The 26,251-nt window shown below is 47.2% G+C and overlaps 2 protein-coding genes across 3 annotated transcripts; both read right to left on the reverse strand.

Annotated features, from left to right (window-relative positions):
• Positions 1–1,555: 1,555 nt before the first annotated feature.
• On the reverse strand, positions 1,556–4,342 carry LOC124040700. Its single transcript, XM_046357775.1, has 5 exons — positions 4,289–4,342; positions 3,947–4,085; positions 3,415–3,552; positions 2,952–3,317; positions 1,556–2,878 (listed from the first exon to the last, which is right to left on the reverse strand). Exons 1-5 carry the CDS (start codon positions 4,340–4,342, stop codon positions 2,751–2,753), a joined length of 825 nt encoding a protein of 274 aa, XP_046213731.1. The 3' UTR covers positions 1,556–2,750.
• Positions 4,343–10,188: 5,846 nt separating this feature from the next.
• On the reverse strand, positions 10,189–26,107 carry LOC124041044 (ras-related protein Rab-12-like). Of its 2 annotated transcripts, XR_006839841.1 has the most exons (7): positions 25,694–26,107; positions 22,818–22,878; positions 17,981–18,119; positions 17,021–17,110; positions 11,885–11,989; positions 11,602–11,667; positions 10,539–10,671 (listed from the first exon to the last, which is right to left on the reverse strand). XR_006839841.1 is itself a non-coding variant. In XM_046358208.1 (6 exons), the coding sequence occupies exons 1-6, from the start codon at positions 25,911–25,913 to the stop codon at positions 10,564–10,566; spliced, it is 723 nt and encodes a 240-aa protein (XP_046214164.1). In that variant the 5' UTR covers positions 25,914–26,106; the 3' UTR covers positions 10,189–10,563. The 2 variants fall into 2 exon arrangements, 1 of the variants encoding a protein (XP_046214164.1); XM_046358208.1 differs by lacking the exon at positions 11,602–11,667 and having other exon boundaries at positions 10,189–10,671; positions 25,694–26,106.
• Positions 26,108–26,251: the final 144 nt, after the last annotated feature.

A 26,251-nucleotide genomic window follows, 5' to 3' on the forward strand; every position in this document is an offset into this window, starting at 1 on the left:
GTGCTGAAGCAGGTGCTGAAGCAGGTGAGGAAGCAGGTGCTGAAGCAGGTGCTGAAGCAGGTGATGAAGAAGGTGCTGAAGCAGGTGCTGAAGCAGGTGTGGAAGCAGGTGCTGAAGCAGGTGCTGAAGCAGGTGATGAAGCAGGTGCTGAAGCAGGTGCTGAAGCAGGTGATGAGCAGGTGCTGAAGCAGGTGCTGAAGCAGGTGATGAAGCAGGTGCTGAAGCAGGTGAGGAAGCAGGTGCTGAAGCAGGTGCTGAAGCAGGTGCTGTGGGGTTTATAATGGTTTCTATATAACCGAAATGCTGACGGCAAACAAACTGAGTTCCAAGTAGCAAACGGAGGCAGAAAAAATATATTTAATCCACATAAATCCTTCACTTTCAAAGAAGAAAATACATATTAGTAGTGTTTATATTCACTATCAAACAGCACTGTCAGGTGGTCTACTGTCATCCTCACTCAGTAGTTGTGGTAATACAATTTTTAAACTCCCAACAGCCCTTAGCCATGATATATTGGTCATATACCACCCCCCCCCCCCAGGTCTTCATGCTTAAATCTCTATGGAGGGACACTGCATTTTCCTGGGGTGGCAGCGTAGCCTAGTGGTTAGAGTGTTGGACTAGTAACCGAAAGGTTGTTAGATCGAATCCCCCGAGCTGACAAGGTAAAAATCTGTCGTTCTGCCGCTGAACAAGGCAGTTAACCCACTGTTCCTAGACCAGTTAACCCACTGTTCCTAGACCAGTTAACCCACTGTTCCTAGGCCAGTTAACCCACTGTTCCTAGGCCAGTTAACCCACTGTTCCTAGACCAGTTAACCCACTGTTCCTAGACCAGTTAACCCACTGTTCCTAGACCAGTTAACCCACTGTTCCTAGACCAGTTAACTCACTGTTCTTCGGTACTGTTCCTAGACCAGTTAACCCCCTGTTCCTAGGCCAGTTAACCCACTGTTCCTAGGCCAGTTAACCCACTGTTCCTAGACCAGTTAACCCACTGTTCCTAGACCAGTTAACCCACTGTTCCTAGACCAGTTAACCCACTGTTCCTAGACCAGTTAACCCACTGTTCCTAGACCAGTTAACCCACTGGTCCTATTCCAGTTAACCCACTGGTCCTATTCCAGTTAACCCACTGTTCCTAGACCAGTTAACCCACTGTTCCTAGACCAGTTAACCCACTGTTCCTAGACCAGTTAACCCACTGTTCCTAGACCAGTTAACCCAGTGTTCCTAGGCCAGTTAACCCAGTGTTCCTAGACCAGTTAACCCACTGTTCCTAGACCAGTTAACCCAGTGTTCCTAGGCCAGTTAACCCACTGTTCCTAGACCAGTTAACCCACTGTTCCTAGACCAGTTAACCCAGTGTTCCTAGACCAGTTAACCCACTGTTCCTAGACCAGTTAACCCACTGTTCCCTGGTAGGCCGTCATTGTAAATAAGAATTTGTTCTCAACTGACTTACCTAGTTACATAAAGGATAGCAAAACCAATGGAAGGTGGTCTAACTGTGAAACAGCAGCATGCATCAACACATTGAACAACAGAGCAGTTTGGGTAATAAATATATATCTTTATTCGCACTTCATTAGTTAAAGAATGCAACAAAACATGTTATCAATACCAAAATCCACTTCAAAACATGACAACTGTTTTTTTATTTTCCAAATAACTCAAACTTGTTTTATACAAAAGCAGGGTTGAGGTGAATTCAGTCAATTCAGGAAGTAAACTATAATTGGAACAAAAATGACTTCTGACTAAACTGAAAAAAAGCCAGATAACTTATTTAACAAAATTACATTTTTAATTCATATAATTTCCTTAATAAGTCACTGAGTTTAATACAAATGAACCCCAACTCTAATACACAGTGCTGTCTTTCATCTTTAAAAAAGATGGAATCTGTAGGGGGCAGGGGGGGGACATGGACATGGTCCTCCCCCAGCATCGTTGTTATGGGTTTTGCTCTGTTGATGAAGCAGTGTTGGGGATCACCAAGGGAAAATAAATAGCAGGACATATACTGGGGGGGGGGACATGTTGGGGGGGGGGGGCATGTTTATGTTTATAGTAGGACAACAGAGAGTATAGATAGACTTGTCTATAGAACAGAGATGTTTATAGTAGGACAACAGAGAGTATAGATAGACTTGTCTATAGAACAGAGATGTTTATAGTAGGACAACAGAGAGTATAGATAGACTTGTCTATAGAACAAAGATGGTCAATACCATGTTTATTACTAACTGGGGGGTAGGGGTAGTGTACATTTATTTAATACTTGATCTCAATCAATCTATCGATCTTTTGATTGATTGATTGATACTTGATCGGACTCCTTCTCAATCTAACAATCTAAAACATGTAACCGGGAGTGGAATTGAAGGTGGGGAAAAAGGCGAATCACAACTGTTGTATCACTGGGCATTCAGCTCAAAAATGTGGAGTTTTTTTACGTGTCAATTCCACCCCTGTATGTAACCCGTATGCACCAGAAACACATCCAAGAACCACAAAGAAATACCACAAAGAAAACAATAGACAATAGCAGGACAGCTCAAAGGGTTAAATTAGAGTTAATGTTATCATAGCCTAACAGTCAGCTGGTGACAGTCCAGCTGGTGACAGTCCAGCTGGTGACAGTCCAGCTGGTGACAGGAGGCTGGTGACAGTCCAGCTGGTGACAGGAGGCTGGTGACAGTCCAGCTGGTGACAGTCAGCTGGTAACAGTCAGCTGGTAACAGTCAGCTGGTGACAGTCCAGCTGGTGACAGTCCAGCTGGTGACAGTCAGCTGGTGACAGTCCAGTTGGTGACAGTCCAGTTGGTGACAGTCCAGCTGGTGACAGTCCAGCTGGTGACAGTCCAGCTGGTAACAGTCAGCTGGTGACAGTCCAGTTGGTGACAGTCCAGTTGGTGACAGTCCAGTTGGTGACAGGAGGCTGGTGACAGTCCAGCTGGTGACAGTCCAGCTGGTGACAGTCCAGTTGGTGACAGTCCAGCTGGTGACAGTCCAGCTGGTGACAGTCCAGTTGGTGACAGTCCAGCTGGTGAGTCAGGTAAGGTCGGGCATTAGGTCGGACAGTCCAGCTGGTGACAGTCCAGCTGGTGACAGTCCAGCTGGTAACAGTCAGCTGGTAACAGTCCAGTTGGTAACAGTCCAGCTGGTGACAGTCCAGCTGGTGACAGTCCAGCTGGTAACAGTCCAGCTGGTGACAGTCCAGCTGGTGACAGTCCAGCTGGTGACAGTCCAGCTGGTGACAGTCCAGCTGGTGAAAGTCCAGCTGGTGACAGTCCAGCTGGTAACAGTCAGCTGGTAACAGTCAGCTGGTGACAGTCCAGTTGGTGACAGTCCAGTTGGTGACAGTCCAGCTGGTGACAGTCCAGCTGGTGACAGTCCAGCTGGTGACAGTCCAGCTGGTGACAGTCCAGTTGGTGACAGTCCAGCTGGTGACAGTCCAGCTGGTGACAGTCCAGCTGGTGAGTCAGGTAAGGTCGGGCATTAGGTCGGACAGTCCAGCTGGTGACAGTCAGCTGGTGACAGTCAGCTGGTGACAGTCCAGCTGGTGACAGTCCAGTTGGTGACAGTCCAGCTGGTGACAGTCCAGCTGGTGACAGTCCAGCTGGTGAGTCAGGTAAGGTCGGGCATTAGGTCGGACAGTCCAGCTGGTGACAGTCCAGCTGGTGACAGTCCAGCTGGTAACAGTCAGCTGGTAACAGTCCAGCTGGTAACAGTCCAGTTGGTAACAGTCCAGCTGGTGACAGTCCAGCTGGTGACAGTCCAGCTGGTGACAGTCCAGCTGGTGACAGTCCAGCTGGTGACAGTCCAGCTGGTGACAGTCCAGCTGGTAACAGTCAGCTGGTGACAGTCCAGTTGGTGACAGTCCAGCTGGTGACAGTCCAGCTGGTGACAGTCCAGCTGGTGACAGTCCAGCTGGTGACAGTCCAGCTGGTGACAGTCCAGTTGGTGACAGTCCAGCTGGTGACAGTCCAGCTGGTGAGTCAGGTAAGGTCGGGCATTAGGTCGGACAGTCCAGCTGGTGACAGTCAGCTGGTGACAGTCCAGCTGGTGACAGTCCAGCTGGTGACAGGAGGCTGGTGACAGTCCAGTTGGTGACAGTCCAGTTGGTGACAGTCCAGCTGGTGACAGGAGGCTGGTGACAGTCCAGCTGGTGACAGTCCAGCTGGTGACAGTCCAGCTGGTGACAGTCCAGCTGGTGACAGTCAGGTAAGGTCGGGCATTAGATTCCAAAAGATGTACTGGACTAGCCAATCAGCAATGACCAGTGCCTTGGGGGGTTGGACCAATGTAGCAGCTGAAGATGGGACCCTAAGCATGATGGGATGTGAATTGCTTAATTAACTCAGGAACCACACCTGTGTGGGAGCACCGTTTTTTCAAATGTATACTATATTTGGCAGTTACCTGTATCTTAACTATGCATTTTGACCTAAACTATTACATGTATATTGATAGGACAATCTGGACAACAATCCATTTGAGTGGGAGCCTTTCTTGACCCTTGACCCAACATTTCCATCACTGACATTTCATTAACGGTTGAAAGGTACAAACCTTCAACCTGAGGCCTTTCAAACAACCATTACTAAAGACAACTATTACTAAAGACAACTATTACTAAAATACAACTATTACTAAATACAACTATTACTAAAAGACAACTATTACTAAATACAACTATTACTAAAAGACAACTATTACTAAATACAACTATTACTAAAAGACAACTATTACTAAATACAACTATTACTAAATACAACCATTACTAAAGACTGTATGTAGACACCTCATATAGACTGACTGTATGTAGACACCTCATATAGACTGACTGTATGTAGACACCTCATATAGACCCCTCATATCTTCATAGAGATTGACAGACTGAAATAGGGGACTAACCCAATTAGGGGGGAAAAAGTGTTTTTTGTTGTTGTTGCAAAACGGTTTTGGTATAGTGTGCACGAATGAATGTGACACCAGGAGTGGCACTGATAAGGTTTAACACTGAAAACAAGGTATTTGGGCATTATTAGTGCTGCTAACTAGTTTAATACTGTATCCATTTTAACCTGCCTTGCCTCACTTCAGCATAGGGCCTGAACTATCTATCGTGGATTGTAAGTGCAAAACACTACAATGAAAACACGGATCAGAAGACCATCCAAGCCACTCATAATGAATGTAAGGCAACACAAAGTGTATTCTGGGAAAAAAATTCAGACCGCTTCACTTTTTGTTACGTTAAAGCCTTACTCTAAAATGTATTAAATTGTTATTCAATGAAGCAAAAACAGGTTTAGATTTTTTTCTTCAAATTCATAAATATAAAACTGAAATATTACATTTGCATAAGTATTCAGACCCTTTATTCAGTACTTTGTTGAAGCACATTTGGCAGTGATTACAGACTCCAGTCTTCTTGGGTATGACACTACCAGCTTGGCACACCTGTATTTAGGGAGTTTCTCCCATTCTTCTCTGCAGATCCTCTCAAACTCTGTCAGGTTGGATGGGGAGCGATGCTGCACAGCTATTTTCAGGTCTCTCCAGAGATGATCGATCAGGTTTAAGTCTGGGCTCTGGCTGGGCCACTCAAGGACATTCAGAGACTTGTCCCGAAGCCACTCCTGCGTTGTCTTGTCTGTGTGCTTGGGGTCATTGTCCTGATCGAAGGTGAACCTTCGCCCCAGTCTGAGGTCTTGAGCAGGTTTTCATCAAGGATCTCTCTGTACTTTTCTCCGTTCATCTTTCCCTCAATCCTAACTAGTTGCCACCACGATGCTTCGCCGTAGGGAAGGTGCCAGGTTTCCTCCAGATGTGATGCTTGGTTTCATCAGACCAGAGAATCTTGTTTCTCATGGGCAGAGTCCTTTAGGTGCCTTTTGGCAAACTCCAAGTGGGCTGTCATGTGCCTTTTACTGAGGAGTGGCTTCTGTCTGGCCACTCTACCATAAAGGCCTGATTGGGGGAGTGCTGCAGAGATGGTTGTCCTTCTGAAAGGTTCTCCCATCTCCACAGAGGAACTCTGGAGCTCAGTTAGAGTGACCATCTGGTTCTTGGTCACCTCCCTGACCAAGGCCCTTATCCCCCGATTGCTCAGTTTGGTCGGGGACCAGCTCTAGGAAAAGTATTGGTGGTTCCAAACTTCTTCCATGTAAGAATGATGGAGGCCACTGTGTTCTTGGGGACCTTCAATGCTGCAGAAATGTTTTGGTACCCTTCCCCAGATCTGTGCCTCGACACAATCCTCTCTCAGAGCTCTAGGGACAATTCCAACCTCATGGCTTGGTTTTTGCTCTGAAGTGCACTGTCAACTGTGAGACCTTATATAGACAGGTGTGTGTCTTTTCCAAATCATGTCCAATCAATTGAATTCACCACAGGTGGACTCCAAGTTGTAGAAACATCTCAAGGATGATCAATGGAAACAGGATGCACCTGAGCTCAATGTTGAGTCTCATAGCAAAGGTTCTGAATACTTATGTCAATAAGGTATTTCTGTTTTTGTCATTATGGGGTATTGTGATGTCATTATGGGGTATTGTGATGTCATTATGGGGTATTGTGATGTCATTATGGCGTATTGTGATGTCATTATGGCGTATTGTGATGTCATTAGGTTGTATTGTGATGTCATTATGGGGTATTGTGTGTAGATTGATGAGGACATTATTCTATTTGATCAATTTTAGAATAAGGCTGTAACTTTCACAAAATGTGGAAAAAGTCAAGGGGTCTGAATACTTTCCTAATGCACTGTAAATTAACATGACACCGGCGATTTGGCATTATTGTCCGTTTAAAAAAAAAACACGTTGAAATTGTTGACACAGATGGTCCTGTCCAATATAAAATGGCTGCTAAGGCGGTTTTCTGATTGAATATCCATGACGTCATATAGACCATGTAAGAATGATGGAGGCCACTGTGACAACATATACAGTACCAGTCAAAAGTTTGGGTTTTTCTTTAGTTTTCCTATTTTCCACATTGAATAATAGTGAAGACATCAAAACTATGAAATAACACATATGGAATCATATAGTAACCCAAACATTTATATTTAAGATTGTTCAAAGTAGTCACCCTTTGCCTTGATGACAGCATTACACCCTCTTGGCATTCTCTCAACCAGTTTCATGAGGTAGTCACCTGGAATGCATTTCAATTAACAGGTGTGCCTTGTTAAAAGTTCATTTGTAGAATTTCTTTCCTTCGTGATGCGTTTGAGCCAATCAGGTGTGTTGTGACAAGGTAGGGGTGGTTTCCAGAAGATAGCCCTATTTGGTAAAAGACCAAGTCCATATTATGGCAGGAACATCTCAAATAAGCAAAGAGAAATGAGTCCATAATTACTTTAGGACATGACAGTCAGTCAATCCGGAACATTTCAAGAACTTTGAAAGTTCTTTCAAGTGCAGCCGCAAAAACCATCAAGCGCTCGGATGAAACTGGCTCTCATGAGGACCGCCACAGGAAAGGAAGACCCAGAGTTACCTCTGCTGCATAGGATAAGTTCATTAGAGTTACCCGTCTCTCATGAGGACCGCCACAGGAAAGGAAGACCCAGAGTTACCTCTGCTGCATAGGATAAGTTCATTAGAGTTACCCGTCTCTCATGAGGACCGCCACAGGAAAGGAAGACCCAGAGTTGCCTCTGCTGCAGAGGATAAGTTCATTAGAGTTACCTGTCTCTCATGAGGACCGCCACAGGAAAGGAAGACCCAGAGTTACCTCTGCTGCAGAGGATAAGGTCATTAGAGTTACCAGCCTCAGCAATTTCAGCCCAAATAAATGCTGCAGAGCGAAGGAAAAGAAGCCAACAAGTGCTCAGCATATGTGGGAACTCCTTCAAGACAGTTGGAAAAGCATTCCAGGTGAAGCTGGTTGAGAGAATGCCAAGAGTGTGCAAAGGGTGGCTACTTTGAAGAATCTCAAATATATTTTGATTTGTTTAACACTTTTTTTGGTTCCTACATGATTCCATACGTGTTATTTAATAGTTTTGACGTCTTCACAATTAGTCTACAATGTAGAAAATATATATTTTTTTTTAATGAAGAAAAACCCTTGAATGAGTAGGTTTGTCCAACATTTTGACTGGTACTGTACATCTGATTCTACACTAACTACCATGCCTGTCTAGTTGTATTTGTGACCTAAGTTACTACGTGATCATTTATCATTTAAAAAAAAAACTGTCTATATTAAACTATGTACAAAAATACATTTCCATCAAAATGTACCTAAAGAAAGAATTGTGCAAATGAATGTGACACGTGTCCCTTTTCCATGTTGTTCAGTAGAGATACAGAGTCCTTACAGTTACTAGGTCTACATACATGTGTTGAGCTATGTGTGTGTGTGTGTGTGTGTGTGTGTGTGTGTGTGTGTGTGTGTGTGTGTGTGTGTGTGTGTGTGTGTGTGTGTGTGTGTGTGTGTGTGTGTGTGTGTGTGTTTGCAGAGTCCTTACAGTTACTAGGTCTACATAGCAGGAGGAACAAGGAGCTCCACTCCCTCAGTCACGTTTCTTTTCTCTAGTTGTCTCCATGTGAATGTGAATGTGTGTGTGTGTTGAACTGTGTTGAGCTATGTGTGTTTGTGTGTTGAACTGTGTTGAGCTGTGTGTGTGTGTGTGTTGAACTGTGTTGAGCTATGTGTGTGTGTGTGTGTGTTGAACTGTGTTGAGCTATGTGTGTGTGTGTGTGTGTTGAACTGTGTTGAGCTATGTGTGTGTGTGTGTGTGTGTGTGTTGAACTGTGTTGAGCTATGTGTGTGTGTGTGTGTGTGTGTTGAACTGTGTTGAGCTATGTGTGTGTGTGTGTGTGTGTGTTGAACTGTGTTGAGCTATGTGTGTGTGTGTGTGTGTGTTGAACTGTGTTGAGCTATGTGTGTGTGTGTGTGTGTGTGTGTGTGTGTGTGTGTGTGTGTGTGTGTGTGTGTGTGTGTGTGTGTGTGTGTGTGTGTGTGTGTGTGTGTGTGTGTGTGTGTGTGTTGAGCTATGTGTGTGTGTGTGTGTTGTACTGTGTTGAGCTATGTGTGTGTGTGTGTTGAACTGTGTTGAGCTGTGTGTGTGTGTGTTGAACTGTGTTGAGCTATGTGTGTGTGTGTGTTTGCATCGTGCAGTGGCTACCATAGGATTCTCTCTCTCTAACTAGGATGCACCTGGCTGCAAGGCACAGCTAGCCAAGTGGGCCCCGGGATGAAGTAGTCTGGGGCAGGTGTGTGTACAGGTGTATACTGTACGTGTGTGTGTGTAGAGGTGTATACTGTACGTGTGTGTAGAGGTGTATACTGTACGTGTGTGTATAGAGGTGTATACTGTACGTGTGTGTATAGAGGTGTATACTGTACGTGTGTGTGTGTGTGTAGAGGTGTATACTGTACGTGTGTGTATAGAGGTGTATACTGTACGTGTGTGTGTACAGGTGTATACTGTACGTGTGTGTGTGTGTGTGTGTGTGTGTGTGTGTAGAGGTGTATACTGTACGTGTGTGTATAGAGGTGTATACTGTACGTGTGTGTGTATAGAGGTGTATACTGTACGTGTGTGTGTGTAGAGGTGTATACTGTACGTGTGTGTGTGTACAGGTGTATACTGTACGTGTGTGTGTGTGTGTGTGTGTGTGTGTGTCATATCATACAGCCCCAAAAGTAGAACTGGGAGGACGTCTATCAGAGCAGGTGTGTCTAAGCAGGAACACCTGAGCAGGTGTGTCTAAGCAGGAACACCTGAGCAGGTGTGTCTAAGCAGGAACACCTGAGCAGGTGTGTCTAAGCAGGAACACCTGAGCAGGTGTGTCTAAGCAGGAACACCTGAGCCTGCGTCCCAAATGACAGCCTGTCCCCTAGAAAGACTGGTCAAAAGTAGTGCACTATGAAGAGAATAGTGCAATTTGGGAGGCTTCCAGACTGCTGCTTGGTTCTGCTGCCCTCCGGTGGCCAGAAGGGGTAGGGGTCTCAGCAGGGTGGATGGTGGAAGGGGTAGGGGGGTCTCAGCAGGGTGGATGGTGGAAGGGGTAGGGGGTCTCAGCAGGGTGGATGGTGGAAGGGGTAGGGGGTCTCAGCAGGGTGGATGGTGGAAGGGGTAGGGGGTCTCAGCAGGGTGGATGGTGGAAGGGGTAGGGGGTCTCAGCAGGGTGGATGGTGGAATGGGTAGGGGGTCTCAGCAGGGTGGATGGTGGAAGGGGTAGGGGGTCTCAGCAGGGTGGATGGTGGAAGGGGTAGGGGGTCTCAGCAGGGTGGATGGTGGAAGGGGTAGGGGGTCTCAGCAGGGTGGATGGTGGAAGGGGTAGGGGGTCTCAGCAGGGTGGATGGTGGAAGGGGTAGGGGGTCTCAGCAGGGTGGATGGAGGAAGGGGTAGGGGGTCTCAGCAGGGTGGATGGTGGAAGGGGTAGGGGGTCTCAGCAGGGTGGATGGAGGAAGGGGTAGGGGTCTCAGCAGGGTGGATGGAGGATGGTGGAGGTGGAAGGGGTAGGGGGTCTCAGCAGGGAGGATGGAGGATGGTGGAGGTGGAAGGGGTAGGGGTAGGGGGGTCTCAGCAACAGCGCATGCGTGGCGGGTTGAACTCAGGAGGAACGTCTGGTTCAGGCTGCAGAGACAGGATACTGTTGGAAAGCTCCCTACTGGGAATCTCCAGAGGCATCTGATGAGACAGGAAGACAGAACACAGAACAGGAAGTTAACAGACAGTAGAAACAGAACATCTTTATTACAGGCTACAGCTACATGGTATTACAGGCTACAGCTACATGGTATTACAGGCTACAGCTACATGTTATTACAGGCTACATGTTATTACAGGCTACAGCTACATGTTATTACAGGCTACAGCTACATGTTATACAGGCTACATGTTATACAGGCTACAGCTACATGTTATTACAGGCTACAGCTACATGCTATTACAGGCTACAGCTACATGCTATTACAGGCTACAGCTACATGTTATACAGGCTACAGCTACATGTTATTACAGGCTACAGCTACATGTTATTACAGGCTAGAGCTACATGCTATTACAGGCTACAGCAACATGCTATTACAGGCTACAGCTACATGCTATTACAGGCTACAGCTACATGTTATTACAGGCTACAGCTACATGTTATTACAGGCTACAGCTACATGCTATTACAGGCTACAGCTACATGCTATTACAGGCTACATGCTATTACAGGCTACAGCTACATGTTATTACAGGCTACAGCTACATGTTATTACAGGCTACAGCTACATGTTATTACAGGCTACAGCTACATGTTATTACAGGCTACATGTTATTACAGGCTACAGCTACATGTTATTACAGGCTACAGCTACATGTTATTACAGGCTACAGCTACATGTTATTACAGGCTACAGCTACATGCTATTACAGGCTACAGTAACACACAAGACAATATTGGGAATTATAGGAAAACATTTAGGAAATACTCCATAGGCATTTGGTGAGACAGGAAGAAGACAGGAAGAAGACAGGAAGTAGACAGGAAGTAGACCGGAAGTAGACAGGACGTAGACAGGACGTAGACAGGACGTAGACCGGAAGTATAAGTAGTTAATAGGTACACACCTGATCACCAGATCACAAAGAATAGAAAATAGGGTTCAACGACATCCTTCCTTGTCTGAGTCAATGCTTAAAGCAGCAGTTGGTGTGGCAAACAAAAATGACTAATCACAATACTATAAAACACATTGAAGACTATTATCACTTAATAATATACGTACAGTAACAGGAAACTATTGATTTCCTAACTAATACCGAAGGGAAAAAATCATTACATTGAAAATAATACAATATATATTTTTAGTTATAGCAGAGACAACAAGAGCACAGTGAGGTAACTACTCACCTTTGCTAGAATGTCGTCCACTAGTTTTAGAAAGCACTCCTCCACGTTAAAGTTATCCTTGGCACTGGCCTCGCAGAATCGCAACCCAGATATCCTGGAGACAAACTGCGGAGAGAAATGGAACTTCTGTATTGTTGTTTCCCGGAGTATAAGGCAAGATTATAATTTCGTGATATCAAATTGGTAGTTACAGTCTTGTCCCATCGCTGCAACTCCCTGTACGGACTCGGGAGAGGCGAAGGTCGAGAGCCCTGCGTCCTCAAAAACACGACCCACTAAGCCGCACTACTTCTTAACACAACGCTCGCTTAACCCGGAAGCCAGCCGCACCAATGTGTCGGAGGAAACACCGTCCAGCTGGCGACGATGTCGACTATGCGCCCGGCCCGCCACAAGGAGTCGCTAGGGCGCGATGGGACAAGGAAATCATGGCCGGCCAAACCCTCCCGGACGACGCTGGGCCAATTGTGCGCCGCCTCATCGGTCACGGCCAGCTGTGGACACAGCCTGGGATTGAACCCGGGTCTGTAGTGACGCCTCAAGCACTGCGACACAGTACCTTAGACCTCTGTGCCACTTGGGAGGCTCCTGACCAAATTTTAAAGCACTCAGAACTCTGGGTAATGTACAACTGAAGGTTTTTCCTTAACTGTCAGATTGTTCAGTGGATCTTCAGAGGAATGTGAAGGAAGCAGTGACATTTACATTGTGCATCGATGAGGTGAGCAATAGTAACAGGAGCGACGTCTGTAACAGGAGCGACGTCTGTAACAGGAGCGACGTCTGTAACAGGAGCGACGTCTAACAGGAACGACGTCCGTAACAGGAGCGACGTCCGTAACAGGAGCGACGTCCGTAACAGGAGCGACGTCCTAACAGGAGCGACGTCTAACAGGAGCGACGTCCGTAACAGGAGCGACGTCCTAACAGGAGCGACGTCTAACAGGAGCGACGTCTAACAGGAGCGACGTCTGTAACAGGAGCGACGTCTAACAGGAGCGACGTCTAACAGGAGCGACGTCTAACAGGAGCGACGTCTAACAGGAGCGACGTCTAACAGGAGCGACGTCCGTAACAGGAGCGACGTCCGTAACAGGAGCGACGTCCGTAACAGGAGCGACGTCCGTAACAGGAGCGACGTCCGTAACAGGAGCGACGTCCGTAACAGGAGCGACGTCCGTAACAGGAGCGACGTCTAACAGGAGCGACGTCTAACAGGAGCGACGTCTAACAGGAGCGACGTCCGTAACAGGAGCGACGTCCGTAACAGGAGCGACGTCTAACAGGAGCGACGTCCGTAACAGGAGCGACGTCTAACAGGAGCGACGTCTAACAGGAGCGACGTCCTAACAGGAGCGACGTCCGTAACAGGAGCGACGTCCGTAACAGGAGCGACGTCCGTAACAGGAGCGACGTCTAACAGGAGCGACGTCTAACAGGAGCGACGTCTAACAGGAGCGACGTCTAACAGGAGCGACGTCCGTAACAGGAGCGACGTCCGTAACAGGAGCGACGTCTAACAGGAGCGACGTCCGTAACAGGAGCGACGTCCGTAACAGGAGCGACGTCTAACAGGAGCGACGTCTAACAGGAGCGACGTCCGTAACAGGAGCGACGTCCGTAACAGGAGCGACGTCCGTACGTCCGTAACAGGAGCGACGTCCGTAACAGGAGCGACGTCCGTAACAGGAGCGACGTCTAACAGGAGCGACGTCCGTAACAGGAGCGGCGTCCGTAACAGGAGCGACGTCCGTAACAGGAGCGACGTCTAACAGGAGCGACGTCTAACAGGAGCGCGTCCGTAACAGGAGCGGCGTCCGTAACAGGAGCGGCGTCCGTAACAGGAGCGGCGTCCGTAACAGGAGCGACGTCCGTAACAGGAGCGACGTCCGTAACAGGAGCGGCGTCCGTAACAGGAGCGACGTCCGTAACAGGAGCGACATCTAACAGGAGCGGCGTCTAACAGGAGCGGCGTCTAACAGGAGCGACGTCCGTAACAGGAGCGACGTCCGTAACAGGAGCGGCGTCCGTAAAGGAGCGACGTCCGTAACAGGAGCGGCGTCCTAACAGGAGCGGCGTCCGTAACAGGAGCGACGTCCTAACAGGAGCGGCGTCCGTAACAGGAGCGACGTCCGTAACAGGAGCGACGTCCGTAACAGGAGCGACGTCCGTAACAGGAGCGACGTCCGTAACAGGAGCGACGTCTAACAGGAGCGACGTCTAACAGGAGCGACGTCTAACAGGAGCGACGTCCGTAACAGGAGCGACGTCCGTAACAGGAGCGACGTCCGTAACAGGAGCGACGTCCGTAACAGGAGCGGCGTCCGTAACAGGAGCGGCGTCCGTAACAGGAGCGACGTCCGTAACAGGAGCGACGTCCGTAACAGGAGCGGCGTCCGTAACAGGAGCGGCGTCCGTAACAGGAGCGGCGTCCGTAACAGGAGCGGCGTCTAACAGGAGCGGCGCCCGTAACTAACAGGAGCGGCGTCTAACAGGAGCGACGTCCGTAACAGGAGCGGCGTCTAACAGGAGCGGCGTCCTAACAGGAGCGACGTCCGTAACAGGAGCGGCGTCTAACAGGAGCGACGTCCGTAACAGGAGCGACGTCCTAACAGGAGCGGCGTCTAACAGGAGCGGCGTCTAACAGGAGCGGCGTCCTAACAGGAGCGGCGTCTAACAGGAGCGGCGTCCGTAACAGGAGCGACGTCCGTAACAGGAGCGGCGTCTAACAGGAGTCCTAACAGGAGCGGCGTCCTAACAGGAGCGACGTCTAACAGGAGCGGCGTCTAACAGGAGCGGCGTCCTAACAGGAGCGACGTCCGTAACAGGAGCGGCGTCCGTAACAGGAGCGGCGTCCGTAACAGGAGCGGCGTCCGTAACAGGAGCGGCGTCCGTAACAGGAGCGGCGTCTAACAGGAGCGCGTCCGTAACAGGAGCGACGTCCGTAACAGGAGCGACGTCTAACAGGAGCGACGTCTAACAGGAGCGACGTCTAACAGGAGCGACGTCTAACAGGAGCGACGTCTAACAGGAGCGACGTCCGTAACAGGAGCGACGTCCGTAACAGGAGCGACGTCTAACAGGAGCGACGTCCGTAACAGGAGCGACGTCCGTAACAGGAGCGACGTCTAACAGGAGCGACGTCTAACAGGAGCGACGTCTAACAGGAGCGGCGTCTAACAGGAGCGGCGTCTAACAGGAGCGACGTCCTAACAGGAGCGACGTCCGTAACAGGAGCGACGTCCGTAACAGGAGCGACGTCCGTAACAGGAGCGACGTCTAACAGGAGCGACGTCTAACAGGAGCGACGTCCGTAACAGGAGCGACGTCCGTAACAGGAGCGACGTCCGTAACAGGAGCGACGTCCGTAACAGGAGCGACGTCCGTAACAGGAGCGACGTCTAACAGGAGCGACGTCCGTAACAGGAGCGACGTCCGTAACAGGAGCGACGTCCGTAACAGGAGCGACGTCTAACAGGAGCGACGTCTAACAGGAGCGACGTCTAACAGGAGCGACGTCTGTAACAGGAGCGATGTCTAACAGGAGCGACGTCCGTAACAGGAGCGACGTCCGTAACAGGAGCGACATCTAACAGGAGCGACGTCCGTAACAGGAGCGACGTCCGTAACAGGAGCGACGTCTAACAGGAGCGGCGTCTAACAGGAGCGGCGTCTAACAGGAGCGACGTCCTAACAGGAGCGGCGTCCTAACAGGAGCGGCGTCCTAACAGGAGCGGCGTCCGTAACAGGAGCGACGTCTAACAGGAGCGACGTCTGTAACAGGAGCGACGTCTAACAGGAGCGACGTCTAACAGGAGCGACGTCCGTAACAGGAGCGACGTCCGTAACAGGAGCGACGTCTAACAGGAGCGACGTCTAACAGGAGCGACGTCTAACAGGAGCGACGTCTGTAACAGGAGCGACGTCTGTAACAGGAGCGACGTCTGTAACAGGAGCGACGTCTGTAACAGGAGCGACGTCTGTAACAGGAGCGACGTCTGTAACAGGAGCGACGTCTGTAACAGGAGCGACGTCTAACAGGAGCGACGTCTGTAACAGGAGCGACGTCTGTAACAGGAGCGACGTCTGTGTTTAATCTAGAGCGGAATTAACCCTTTACGCTCGTGGGAATTGGCCTAAATGGATAGGGCTAAATTGAAACGTTTCTAACAGAAGAACTATAAAAGCAAATGCATAACAATGGTAGCAATTGAAAGAGAACAGTTTGGAGATGAATGGGGAAATAATTAGACCAAAAGGTGAGGACTCAACAGTTCACCTGACCAGACTGAATCCAAACATCACACTGTTGATGTGAATGTTATACTCACTGTACTTTTCACAGCATTTATTAATAACGACATCTGAATATACTGTGATACATTCAGTAACATAAGAATATTCCTGGACAATGTGGGCTCGGTGAAATATAAAACAAAACAAAAATGACGACAAGGGTTTGAGGGAGAGGACTTAACTGGAGTCTCCAAGTCAACACACGACTCTCTTTCTGTCATTTCAAGTCATTTCAATGCAGTTTTATGACTCAAGGACGGATCCTCCAACGATAAACGGTGTTTTTTTTGTAGCTCTCCTAGCTGTGTCGTTGAGGAACTGAAGTCAAGGACATTTGTCATTTTGTTTTGTTTGGAACACAGCCCTGCATCCCCACCATCACACAACTACTGTTGCTAATTAACTCAATCCTAAAAACGGTCCATTATAAATCGCAATCTGGGTCAGGTGGGCTAGCTAAGTTATAAAATACAAAGCTTACAGTTTTATGCTTTCAAGACGCACTTCAGACAGATTGTAATTATGGTGAGAATAGAACAGAGTGCATTCTGGTCCTCAACGTCTCCTCTTTCAGAACATATGGACTCCTCTGGACTTACAGCAATTCCCCTCACTCAGAAAACAACCAAAGTTACCCAGTGAATGGGCGGAATGGGGTCCTTCTTCTTCTTCTTGTCGTTTCACGCAGTGCTCAAGTTCCAAACGTCTGTCAGTCAAAACCCGTACAGAGCTGTGAAGCGGAGAGACGGAACTCCGACCTCATTGATACATTTCCTCCCTCTAATGATTTGAGGCGAGGATAACGTTGGTTATCTGATCCTAGATCAGTGTGTAACTCACCCTCTCGGCAGTCTGTTTAGTGACGATGCGGTCTGTCTCACAGTCCAGCTTGTTCCCAACTAGCAGCAGCTCTGCCTCCTCTGAAGCATACTGACCAATGAAAGAGGAGAGATTAGTGCACTAGTATGTCCTCTAAAAAGCGTTCTGATAAGGGAAGAAGGAAGGCAGGACAAGGGTTGGGGGGGGATACTGGAGGACCAGAGTTGGGGGGGGGGGATACTGGAGGACCAGGGTTGGGGGGGGTACTGGAGGACCAGGGTTGGGCAGGGTTGGGGGGGGTACTGGAGGACCAGGGTTGGGTTGGGGGTACTGGAGGACCAGGGTTGGGGGGATACTGGAGGACCAGGGTTGGGGGGTACTGGAGGACCAGGGTTGGGGGGGGGGGGGGAATAAGACCAGGGTTGGGGGGGGTACTGGAGGACCAGAGTTGGGTTGGGGGTACTGGAGGACCAGGGTTGGGGGGGATACTGGAGGACCAGGGTTGGGTTGGGGGTACTGGAGGACCAGGGTTGGCAGGGGGTACTGGAGGACCAGGGTTGGGGGGGGTACTGGAGGACCAGGGTTGCGTTGGTTGGGGGGATACTGGAGGACCAGGGTTGGGGGGGGATACTGGAGGACCAGGGTTGGGTTGGGGGTACTGGAGGACCAGGGTTGGGTTGGTGGTACTGGAGGACCAGGGTTGGGGGGGGAATACTGGAGGACCAGGGTGGGGGGGGTGGAGGACCAGGGTTGGGGGGGTACTGGAGGACCAGGGTTGGGGGGGGGGGGGGTACTGGAGGACCAGGGTTGGGGGTACTGGAGGACCAGGGTTGGAGGACCAGGGGGGGGGATACTGGAGGTCCAGGGTTGGGGGGGGGTTACTGGAGGAAAAACACTGCTCTACTGCATTGGGATTCTAAAACTCACTCTCTGAAAACCCACCAAGCTATCAAAAGCTGTTCCAAGAGTTTTTAGTCTGACCTTGTCGATCATCTTCATCCACTTCGGAAGGTCATCGAAGGTTTCCTGCTTGGTGATGTCATAGACCAGTACTATCCCTTTGGCCCCACGGTAGTAGGCGGAGGTTATACTGTTGAACCTCTCCTGACCAGCTGTATCCCTGGAGGTACAGAACACATCACATATCAGACTGGATCCATTAGAGACAGGACACACATCAGACTGGATCCATTAGAGACAGAACACATCACATCAGACTGGATCCATTAGAGACAGAACACATCACATCAGACTGGATCCATTAGAGACAGAAAACCACATATCAGACTGGATCCATTAGAGACAGAACACATCACATATCAGACTGGATCTATTAGAGACAGGACACACATCAGACTGGATCCATTAGAGACAGGACACATCACTTATCAGACTGGATCTATTAGAGACAGGACACACATCAGACTGGATCCATTAGAGACAGGACACATCACTTATCAGACTGGATCTATTAGAGACAGAACACATCACATATCAGACTGGATCCATTAGAGACAGGACACATCACTTATCAGACGGAATATATTAGATAGAGATGGGACACATCACAGACTGGATCCATTTGTTAGGTTTTCCAGACCATCTGTCCTGACTGACAAATTAGGTCCAGGAGGTTTTCCAGACCATCTGTCCTGACTGACAAATTAGGGCCAAGAGGTTTTCCAGACCATCTGTCTAGACTGGCGAATAAGGGCCAAGAGGTTTTCCAGACCATCTGTCCTGACTGACAAATTAGGGCCAAGAGGTTTTCCAGACCATCTGTCTAGACTGGCGAATAAGGGCCAAGAGGTTTTCCAGACCATCTGTCTAGACTGACAAATTAGGGCCAGGAGGTTTTCCAGGCCATCTGTCCTGACTGACAAATTAGGGCCAGGAGGTTTTCCAGGCCATCTGTCCTGACTGACAAATTAGGGCCAGGAGGTTTTCCAGGCCATCTGTCCTGACTGACAAATTAGGGCCAGGAGGTTTTCCAGGCCATCTGTCCTGACTGACAAATTAGGGCCAAGAGGTTTTCCAGACCATCTGTCCTGACTGACAAATTAGGGCCAGGAGGTTTTCCAGACCATCTGTCCTGACTGACAAATTAGGGCCAGGAGGTTTTCCAGACCATCTGTCTAGACTGACGAATAAGGGCCAAGAGGTTTTCCAGACCATCTGTCCTGACTGACAAATTAGGGCCAGGAGGTTTTCCAGACCATCTGTCCTGACTGACAAATTAGGGCCAGGAGGTCTTCCAGACCATCTGTCTAGACTGACAAATTAGGGCCAGGAGGTTTTCCAGACCATCTGTCTAGACTGACGAATAAGGGCCAAGAGGTTTTCCAGACCATCTGTCTAGACTGACAAATTAGGGCCAGGAGGTTTTCCAGACCATCTGTCCTAACTGACAAATTAGGGCCAGGAGGTTTTCCAGACCATCTGTCTAGACTGACAAATTAGGGCCAGGAGGTTTTCCAGACCATCTGTCTAGACTGACAAATTAGGGCCAGGAGGTTTTCCAGACCATCTGTCTAGACTGACAAATTAGGGCCAGGAGGTTTTCCAGACCATCTGTCTAGACTGAGTGTGTCTTGTACAATGTTTATTTTGTTTATTTGTTTACCTTTATTTAAATTAGGCAAATCAGTTAATAAGAACAAATTCTTATTTACAATGACGACCTACAATGACGACCTACACTCAGCACTGTCAACACTTCGTATTCAACACTTCTATACGACATAAAATGTACATTCTTCCTATTTCCACTCAGCACTACAACAAGCACTGCAGCAGTAATGAACGAGTAGGACAGTGTATCTATAGGCTTGCCTTGTTGTTATTATTAGTGGCTTGGGTCTATAGGCTTGCCTTGCTGTTATTATTAGTGGCTTGGGTCTATAGGCTTGCCTTGTTGTTATTATTATTAGTACGTACATATCCCAACCAGAAGCCATGGATTACAGGCAACATCCGCACTGAGCTAAAGGGTAGAGCTGCCGCTTTCAAGGAGTTGGACTCTAACCCGGAAGCTGATAAGAAATCCCGCTATGCCCTCTGAAGAACCATCAAACAGGCAAAACGTTGATTCAGGACTAAGATCGAACCGTACTACACCAGCTCTGATGCTCGTCGGATGTGGCAGGGCTTGCAAACTATTAGACTACAAAGGGAAGCACAGCCGAGAGCTGCCCAGTGGCAGGAGCCTACCAGATGAGCTAAACTACTTCTATGCTCGCTTCGAGGCAAAAAACACTGAAAGATGCATGAGAGCCCCAGCTGTTCCGGACAACTGTGTGATCACGCTCTGCGCAGCTGATGTGAGTAAGACCTTTAAACAGGTCAACATTCATAAAGCCGCTCTACATTAGAGGTCAACCGATTATGATTTTTCAACGCCGATACCGATTACTGGAGGTCCCCAAAAAAAGCTGATACCGATTAATCTGACGATTAAAAAAAAAAAGTATTTATAATAATGACAATTACAACAATACTGAATTAACACTTATTTTAACTTAATATAATACATCAATAAAATCAATTTAGCCTCAAATAAATAATGAAACATGTTCAATTTGGTTTAAATAATGCAAAAACAAAGTGTTGGAGAAGAAAGTAAAAGTGCAATATGTGCCATGTAAAAAAGCGAACATTAAAGTTCCTTGCTCAGAACATGAGAACATATGAAAGCTGGTGGTTCCTTTTAACATGAGTCTTCAATGTACCCAGGTAAGAAGTTTTAGGTAGTAGTTGTTATAGGAATTATAGACTATTTCTCTCTATACCATTTGTATTTCATTAACCTTTGACAAATGGATGTTCTTATAGGCACTTTAGTATTGCCAGTGTAACAGTATAGCTTCCGTCCCTCTCCTCGCTCCTCCCTGGGCTTGAACCAGGAACACAACAGCCACCCTCGAAGCAGCGTTACCCATGCAGAGCAAGAGGAACAACTACTCCAAGTATCAGAGCGAGTGACGTTTGAAACGCTATTAGCAAGCACCCCGCTAACTAGCCATTTCACATCGGTTACACCAGCCTAATCTCGGGAGTTTATAGGCTTGAAGTCATAAACAGCTCAATGCTTGAAGCACAGCGAACAGCTGCTGGCAAAACTCAACGAAAGTGCTGTTTGAATGAATGTTTACGAGCCTGCTGCTACCTACCACCGCTCAGTCAGACTGCTCTATCAAATCATAGACTTAATTATAACATAATAACACACAGAAATACGAGCCTTAGGTCATTAATATGGTCGAATACTGAAACTATCATGACTTGCCTAGTTAAATAAAGGTTAAATAAAGGTGTTAAAAAAATAATATATATATATATTTTAAATCGGCCAAATCGGTGTCCAAAAATACCAATTTCCGATTGTTATGAAAACTAAAATGGCCCTAATAAATCGGCCATTCCGATTAATCGGCCGACTTCTACTCTACACCATCAATAAGTTTGGGTATGACACAACAGCGTCATCACCAACAACGATGAGACAGCATATAGGGAGGAGATCAGTCCTGGCCGTGTGGTACCCAGGACAACAACCTCAACGTGATCAAGACTAAGGAGATGATTGTGGACTACAGGAAAAGGAGGACCTAGCACGCCCCCATTCTCATCGACGGGGCTGCAGTGGAGCAGGTTAAGAGCTTCAGTTCATTGGTATTCACATCACCAACAAACTAACATGGTCCAAGCACACCAAGACAGTTGTGAAGAGGGCACGACAAAACCTATTCCCCCACAGGAGACTGGAAAGATTTGGCATAGGTCCTCAGATCCTCAAAAGGTTCTACAGCTTTAACATCGAAAGCAGGTTGCATCACTGCCTGGTATGGCAACTGCTCGCCTTCTGACCGCAAGGCATTACAGAGGGTAGTGTGTACGGCCTAGAACATCACTGGGGCCAAGCTTCTTGCCATCCAGGACCTCTATACCAGGCGGTGTCGGAGGAAGGCCCTAAAAATTGTCAAGGACTCCAGCCACCCCAGTCATAGATCGGCTCTCTCTGCTACCACACGGCAAGCAGTACCGGAGCCAAGTCTAGGTCCAAGAAGCTTCTAAACAGCTTCTACCCCCAAGCCATAAGACTCCTGAACACCTAATCAAAATGGCTATCCAGACTATTTGCATTGCCCCTCCCCCTCTCACACCGCTGCTACTCTCTGTTGTTATCGTCTATGCATAGTCACTTTAATAACTCTACCTACATGTACATATTACCTCAACTAATATAATAATATAATATATGCCATTTAGCAGACGCTTTTATCCAAAGCGACTTACAGTCATGTGTGCATACATTCTACGTATGGGTGGTCCCGGGAATCGAACCCACTACCCTGGCGTTACAAGCGCCATGCTCTACCAACTGAGCTACAGAAGGACCAACTAACTGGTGCCCCCACACATTGACTCTGTACCGGTACCCCCATGTATATAGTCTCGCTATTGTTATTTTACTGCTGCTCTTTAATTACTTGTTACTTTTATTTCTTATTCTTATCCATATTGTTTTTAAACTGCATTGTTGGTTAGGGGCTCATGAGTAAGCATTTAGCTGTATTCTGCACATGTGACTAATAAATCACATTTGATTTGATTTGCTGTGCCCTAGGTAGAGCAGGGTTACATGGAGGCTGACTGACAGTGGTGGAGCCCAGATCAATGGGTACAGTCCAGTACACTACTGTGCAGTAAGTCAGTCTGTGTGAGGTAGTGAGACAGAACAGTGAGACAGAGAGGAAATGCACCAGGAAGTTATTAAAGAGACTGACTGATGATGACTTCCTGTTTCCTGTTGACTCACCAGATTTGCAACCTGATCTTCTTCCCTCTCAGCTCCACCGTCTTGATCTTAAAATCTACTCCTGCAGGGAGAGAGAAAGAGCCTGAAAAAAGTAGTCATGTGCTCTACTCTAGTGCTCTACTCTAGTGCTCTACTCTAGTGCTCTACTACTCTAGTGCTCTACTACTCTAGTGCTCTACTCTAGTGCTCTACTCTAGTGCTCTACTCTAGTGCTCTACTGCAATGCTCTACTACTCAAGTGCTCTACTCTAGTGCTCTACTGCAATGCTCTACTACTCTAGTGCTCTACTCTAGTGCTCTACTGCAATGCTCTACTACTCGAGTGCTCTGCCATAGTGTTCTACTGCTCTACTCTAGTGCTCTACTACTCTACTGTTCTGCCCTAGTGCTCTACTACTCTACTCTACTACTCTACTTTAGCGCTCTGCCCTAGTGCTCTGCCCTAGTGCTCTACTACTCTACTCTAGTGCTCTACTCTAGTGCTCTGCCCTAGTGCTCTACTGCTCTACTCTAGTGCTCTACTACTCTACTGTTCTGCCCTAGTGCTCTACTACTCTACTCTAGTGCTCTACTGCTCTACTACTCTACTCTAGTGCTCTACTGCTCTACTCTACTTTAGTGCTCTACTCTAGTAGTCTCTACTCTACTCTAGTGCTCTACTGCTCTGCCCTAGTGCTCTACTACTCTACTCTACTTTAGTGCTCTACTACTCTACTCTAGTGCTCTACTGCTCTGTTCTACTCTAGAGCTCTACTACTCTACTCTAGAGCTCTACTGCTCTACTCTACTGCTCTGCCCCAGTGCTCTACTGCTCTGCCCCAGTGCTCTACTACTCTACTCTGCCCTAGTGCTCTACTGCTCTGCCCTAGTGCTCTACTGCTCTGCCCTAGTGCTCTACTGCTCTGCCCTAGTGCTCTACTCTAGTGTTCTACTGCTATACTCTAGTGCTCTACTGCAGTGCTCTACTCTAGTGCTCTACTAATCTACTCTAGTGCTCTACTCTAGTGCTCTACTAATCTACTCTAGTGCTCTACTCTAGTGCTCTACTAATCTACTCTAGTGCTCTACTCTAGTGCTCTACTAATCTACTCTAGTGCTCTACTCTAGTGCTCTAATAATCTACTCTAGTGCTCTACTGCACTGCTCTACTCTAGTGTTCTACTCTACTATAGTGTTCTACTGCTCTACTCTAGTGTTCTACTCTAGTGCTCTACTCTACTATAGTGTTCTACTGCACTACTCTAGTGCTCTACTGCTCTGCTCTACTATAGTGTTCTACTATAGTGCTCTACTATACTGCACTGATCTACTCTAATGCTCTACTACTCTAGTGTTCTGATACTGCCTGAGCAGAGTTGAGATGACTTTAAGGAATTAAAAATAATTATGTCATCAAATAAAAAAAAACTAAGTGATATACACAACTAAATATTGTATTATTTCATAGTAACCCCCCTGACAGAGACAATGGAATATTTTCAATGTTCTGGCAATTGAATGTTAACTATTTTTGGTTTTGGAATTAACTTTAAAAAGCTCTAAAATCATTGTAATATCATTGTTTCTTAATGCACTTAATAATGTTTGTTTTTTGTTTTAAATATTAATTATCAAAATGAAATCCGTGATTTTTTTTTAAACGAATCGAACCGAAACCAATCAGACCTTAAAATGCACTGACCTAACAACAACAATCTCTAGCAAGAGAACAGTTCGTTCCCTCACTCAGTAGTACCAAAGACCTGCATAACTAAACCCAGATACACCACAGCCTGTCTTTTCCAACGGGAACTATTGAGTCAAAGTGGGCAGAGCCAAATCACGACATAGCGAGTTCCTATTGACGCGTTCGTGAGTTCATCTGCATAATTCCGTCAGGGAACGCCTCCTGCGTGAAGTACGCATGCGTGGTAACTCAATTCGCTTTTGCAATGGGTAAACGTCTACATAACTTAGTCCACTCTGTTTATAACAGTTTGTAGTTCTGGGTACCGAAAAATGTAATTGCGTATAAATGTTTAATCTATGATAAAATATGCAGAATTTCGGTAAGAATGAATCTCGATTCAAGCTTCTCCCACTGTCGGCCATATTTGGTAGTGAGTGGAAACGTCAAGCGGATGCTTCACATTTATACATCCGGTGACATATCTGTCTCATTGTTCTATCTGTGGTCGTACTGCTACATCTGCTGGACATGGCTCAAATTACAGTAGTACTAGATGGCTGCTATGTTGTCAGATTAGTGTCAACACATTCTCAAGGGTAATTCACCATATGGCAGTCTTTCCTTTTAGTTATTTACCAACTTCTGCTTTTCAGATAAGATTTTACAACAACTTTTGTCAACTACCATGGCCACACAGTAGCGGGTGGGTATACTTTGTTACGTTCAAAACTGGAATCTGTTCCAAAATAACAAGGTTGTTCAATAAACGACGCATACCAAAGTAGCTCGATCAATTCAACTAGTTAACGAAATAGGCATCAACTCACCACGTAGTTTATTCTTAACGTTTGTCCATGGGATACCAGGAGTGAGGACAAACATTTTCCGGAATAAAACGCAGTGAGTGAAAAACTCCATGAAATTAACCCACTCCTTACCCCTGGCATCTTATTCTGCAGTTAAACGACTTTTGTATGCGTTGTTTATTGAACAACCTTGTTATTTATGAAGTTTGTGTAACAGATTCCTGTTTTGAATGTAACACAAATTATACCCACCCCAGAGTAAGTAGATGTTCAACGATAAAGGTTGGTTGCATTTCTCACTGACAAGTCATGCAACGCAAACATGACTAGACTTGGATCAAAACAACAACTTGCTTTCAGATAGTTTAGCTAGTAAAGGACCTTAGATGACCATTCCTTACCAACAGTTGATTTGCATGCTTCACAGAAAGTGTCGTCTGTAAATCTTTCCATTAGACTGGTTTTTCCCACGCCACGGGAGCCGATAATGATAATTTGAAGTTTGTAATCAGCGGGCCTCGGCGGCATCTTCCTGCGGCGAGACTGTGCCCCCAAAGCGGGGGAAGCATTCGCTGATCCCCCGCCACCGGCCATCCGCTTGATTTCATACCTCGAATCCATCAATAATTACACATTTGAACCCCTAGCTATATACGCTTTAAAATGGGAGAAGATCACTTTTCTATAGTCTTTTAAATGAGTTAGTTCAGGAAAGTTTTTCAACTTCCAAGTATGTTGTTTAGCTGCAGACTGTCAAGCGGATCCTGGGAGCATGTTCATTACGTCACCGCAGGCACCATAGAACCTCGCCAGTCTTTCTTCTTCTTCGTTGGGATTTGGTTGGCAGGATCGCATCCAACTTTCAGGTGCATACATCGCCACCTACTGTACTGGAGTGTGTGAGCCCATTAATGTCCTTTCTACATTATATTGTCCCGCTCTAAAAATCCACCACCCAT

The sequence above is a fragment of the Oncorhynchus gorbuscha genome, linkage group LG08 (genome assembly GCF_021184085.1).
Source record: "Oncorhynchus gorbuscha isolate QuinsamMale2020 ecotype Even-year linkage group LG08, OgorEven_v1.0, whole genome shotgun sequence".
NCBI classification, from domain to species: Eukaryota; Metazoa; Chordata; class Actinopteri; order Salmoniformes; family Salmonidae; genus Oncorhynchus; species Oncorhynchus gorbuscha.

Bases quoted from the DNA above. Each gene is read 5' to 3' on its own strand.
- LOC124040700 (XM_046357775.1), bottom strand. From the start codon at position 4,342: ATGCTTAGGGTCCCATCTTCAGCTGCTACATTGGTCCAACCCCCCAAG. The intron at 4,086-4,288 runs GTCATTGCTGAT...TCCTGTCACCAG, and splicing joins TCCAACCCCCCAAGGCACTG to CTGGACTGTCACCAGCTGGA. The intron at 3,318-3,414 runs GTCACCAGCTGG...GACTGTTACCAG, and splicing joins GGACTGTCACCAGCTGGACT to CTGACTGTTACCAGCTGGAC.
- LOC124041044 (XM_046358208.1), bottom strand. From the start codon at position 25,913: ATGGATTCGAGGTATGAAATCAAGCGGATGGCCGGTGGCGGGGGATCA. The intron at 18,120-22,817 runs GTGAGTCAACAG...CTGTACCTCCAG, and splicing joins AAGATCAGGTTGCAAATCTG to GGATACAGCTGGTCAGGAGA. The intron at 10,672-11,884 runs GTGAGTAGTTAC...CTGTCTCATCAG, and splicing joins TGGACGACATTCTAGCAAAG to ATGCCTCTGGAGATTCCCAG.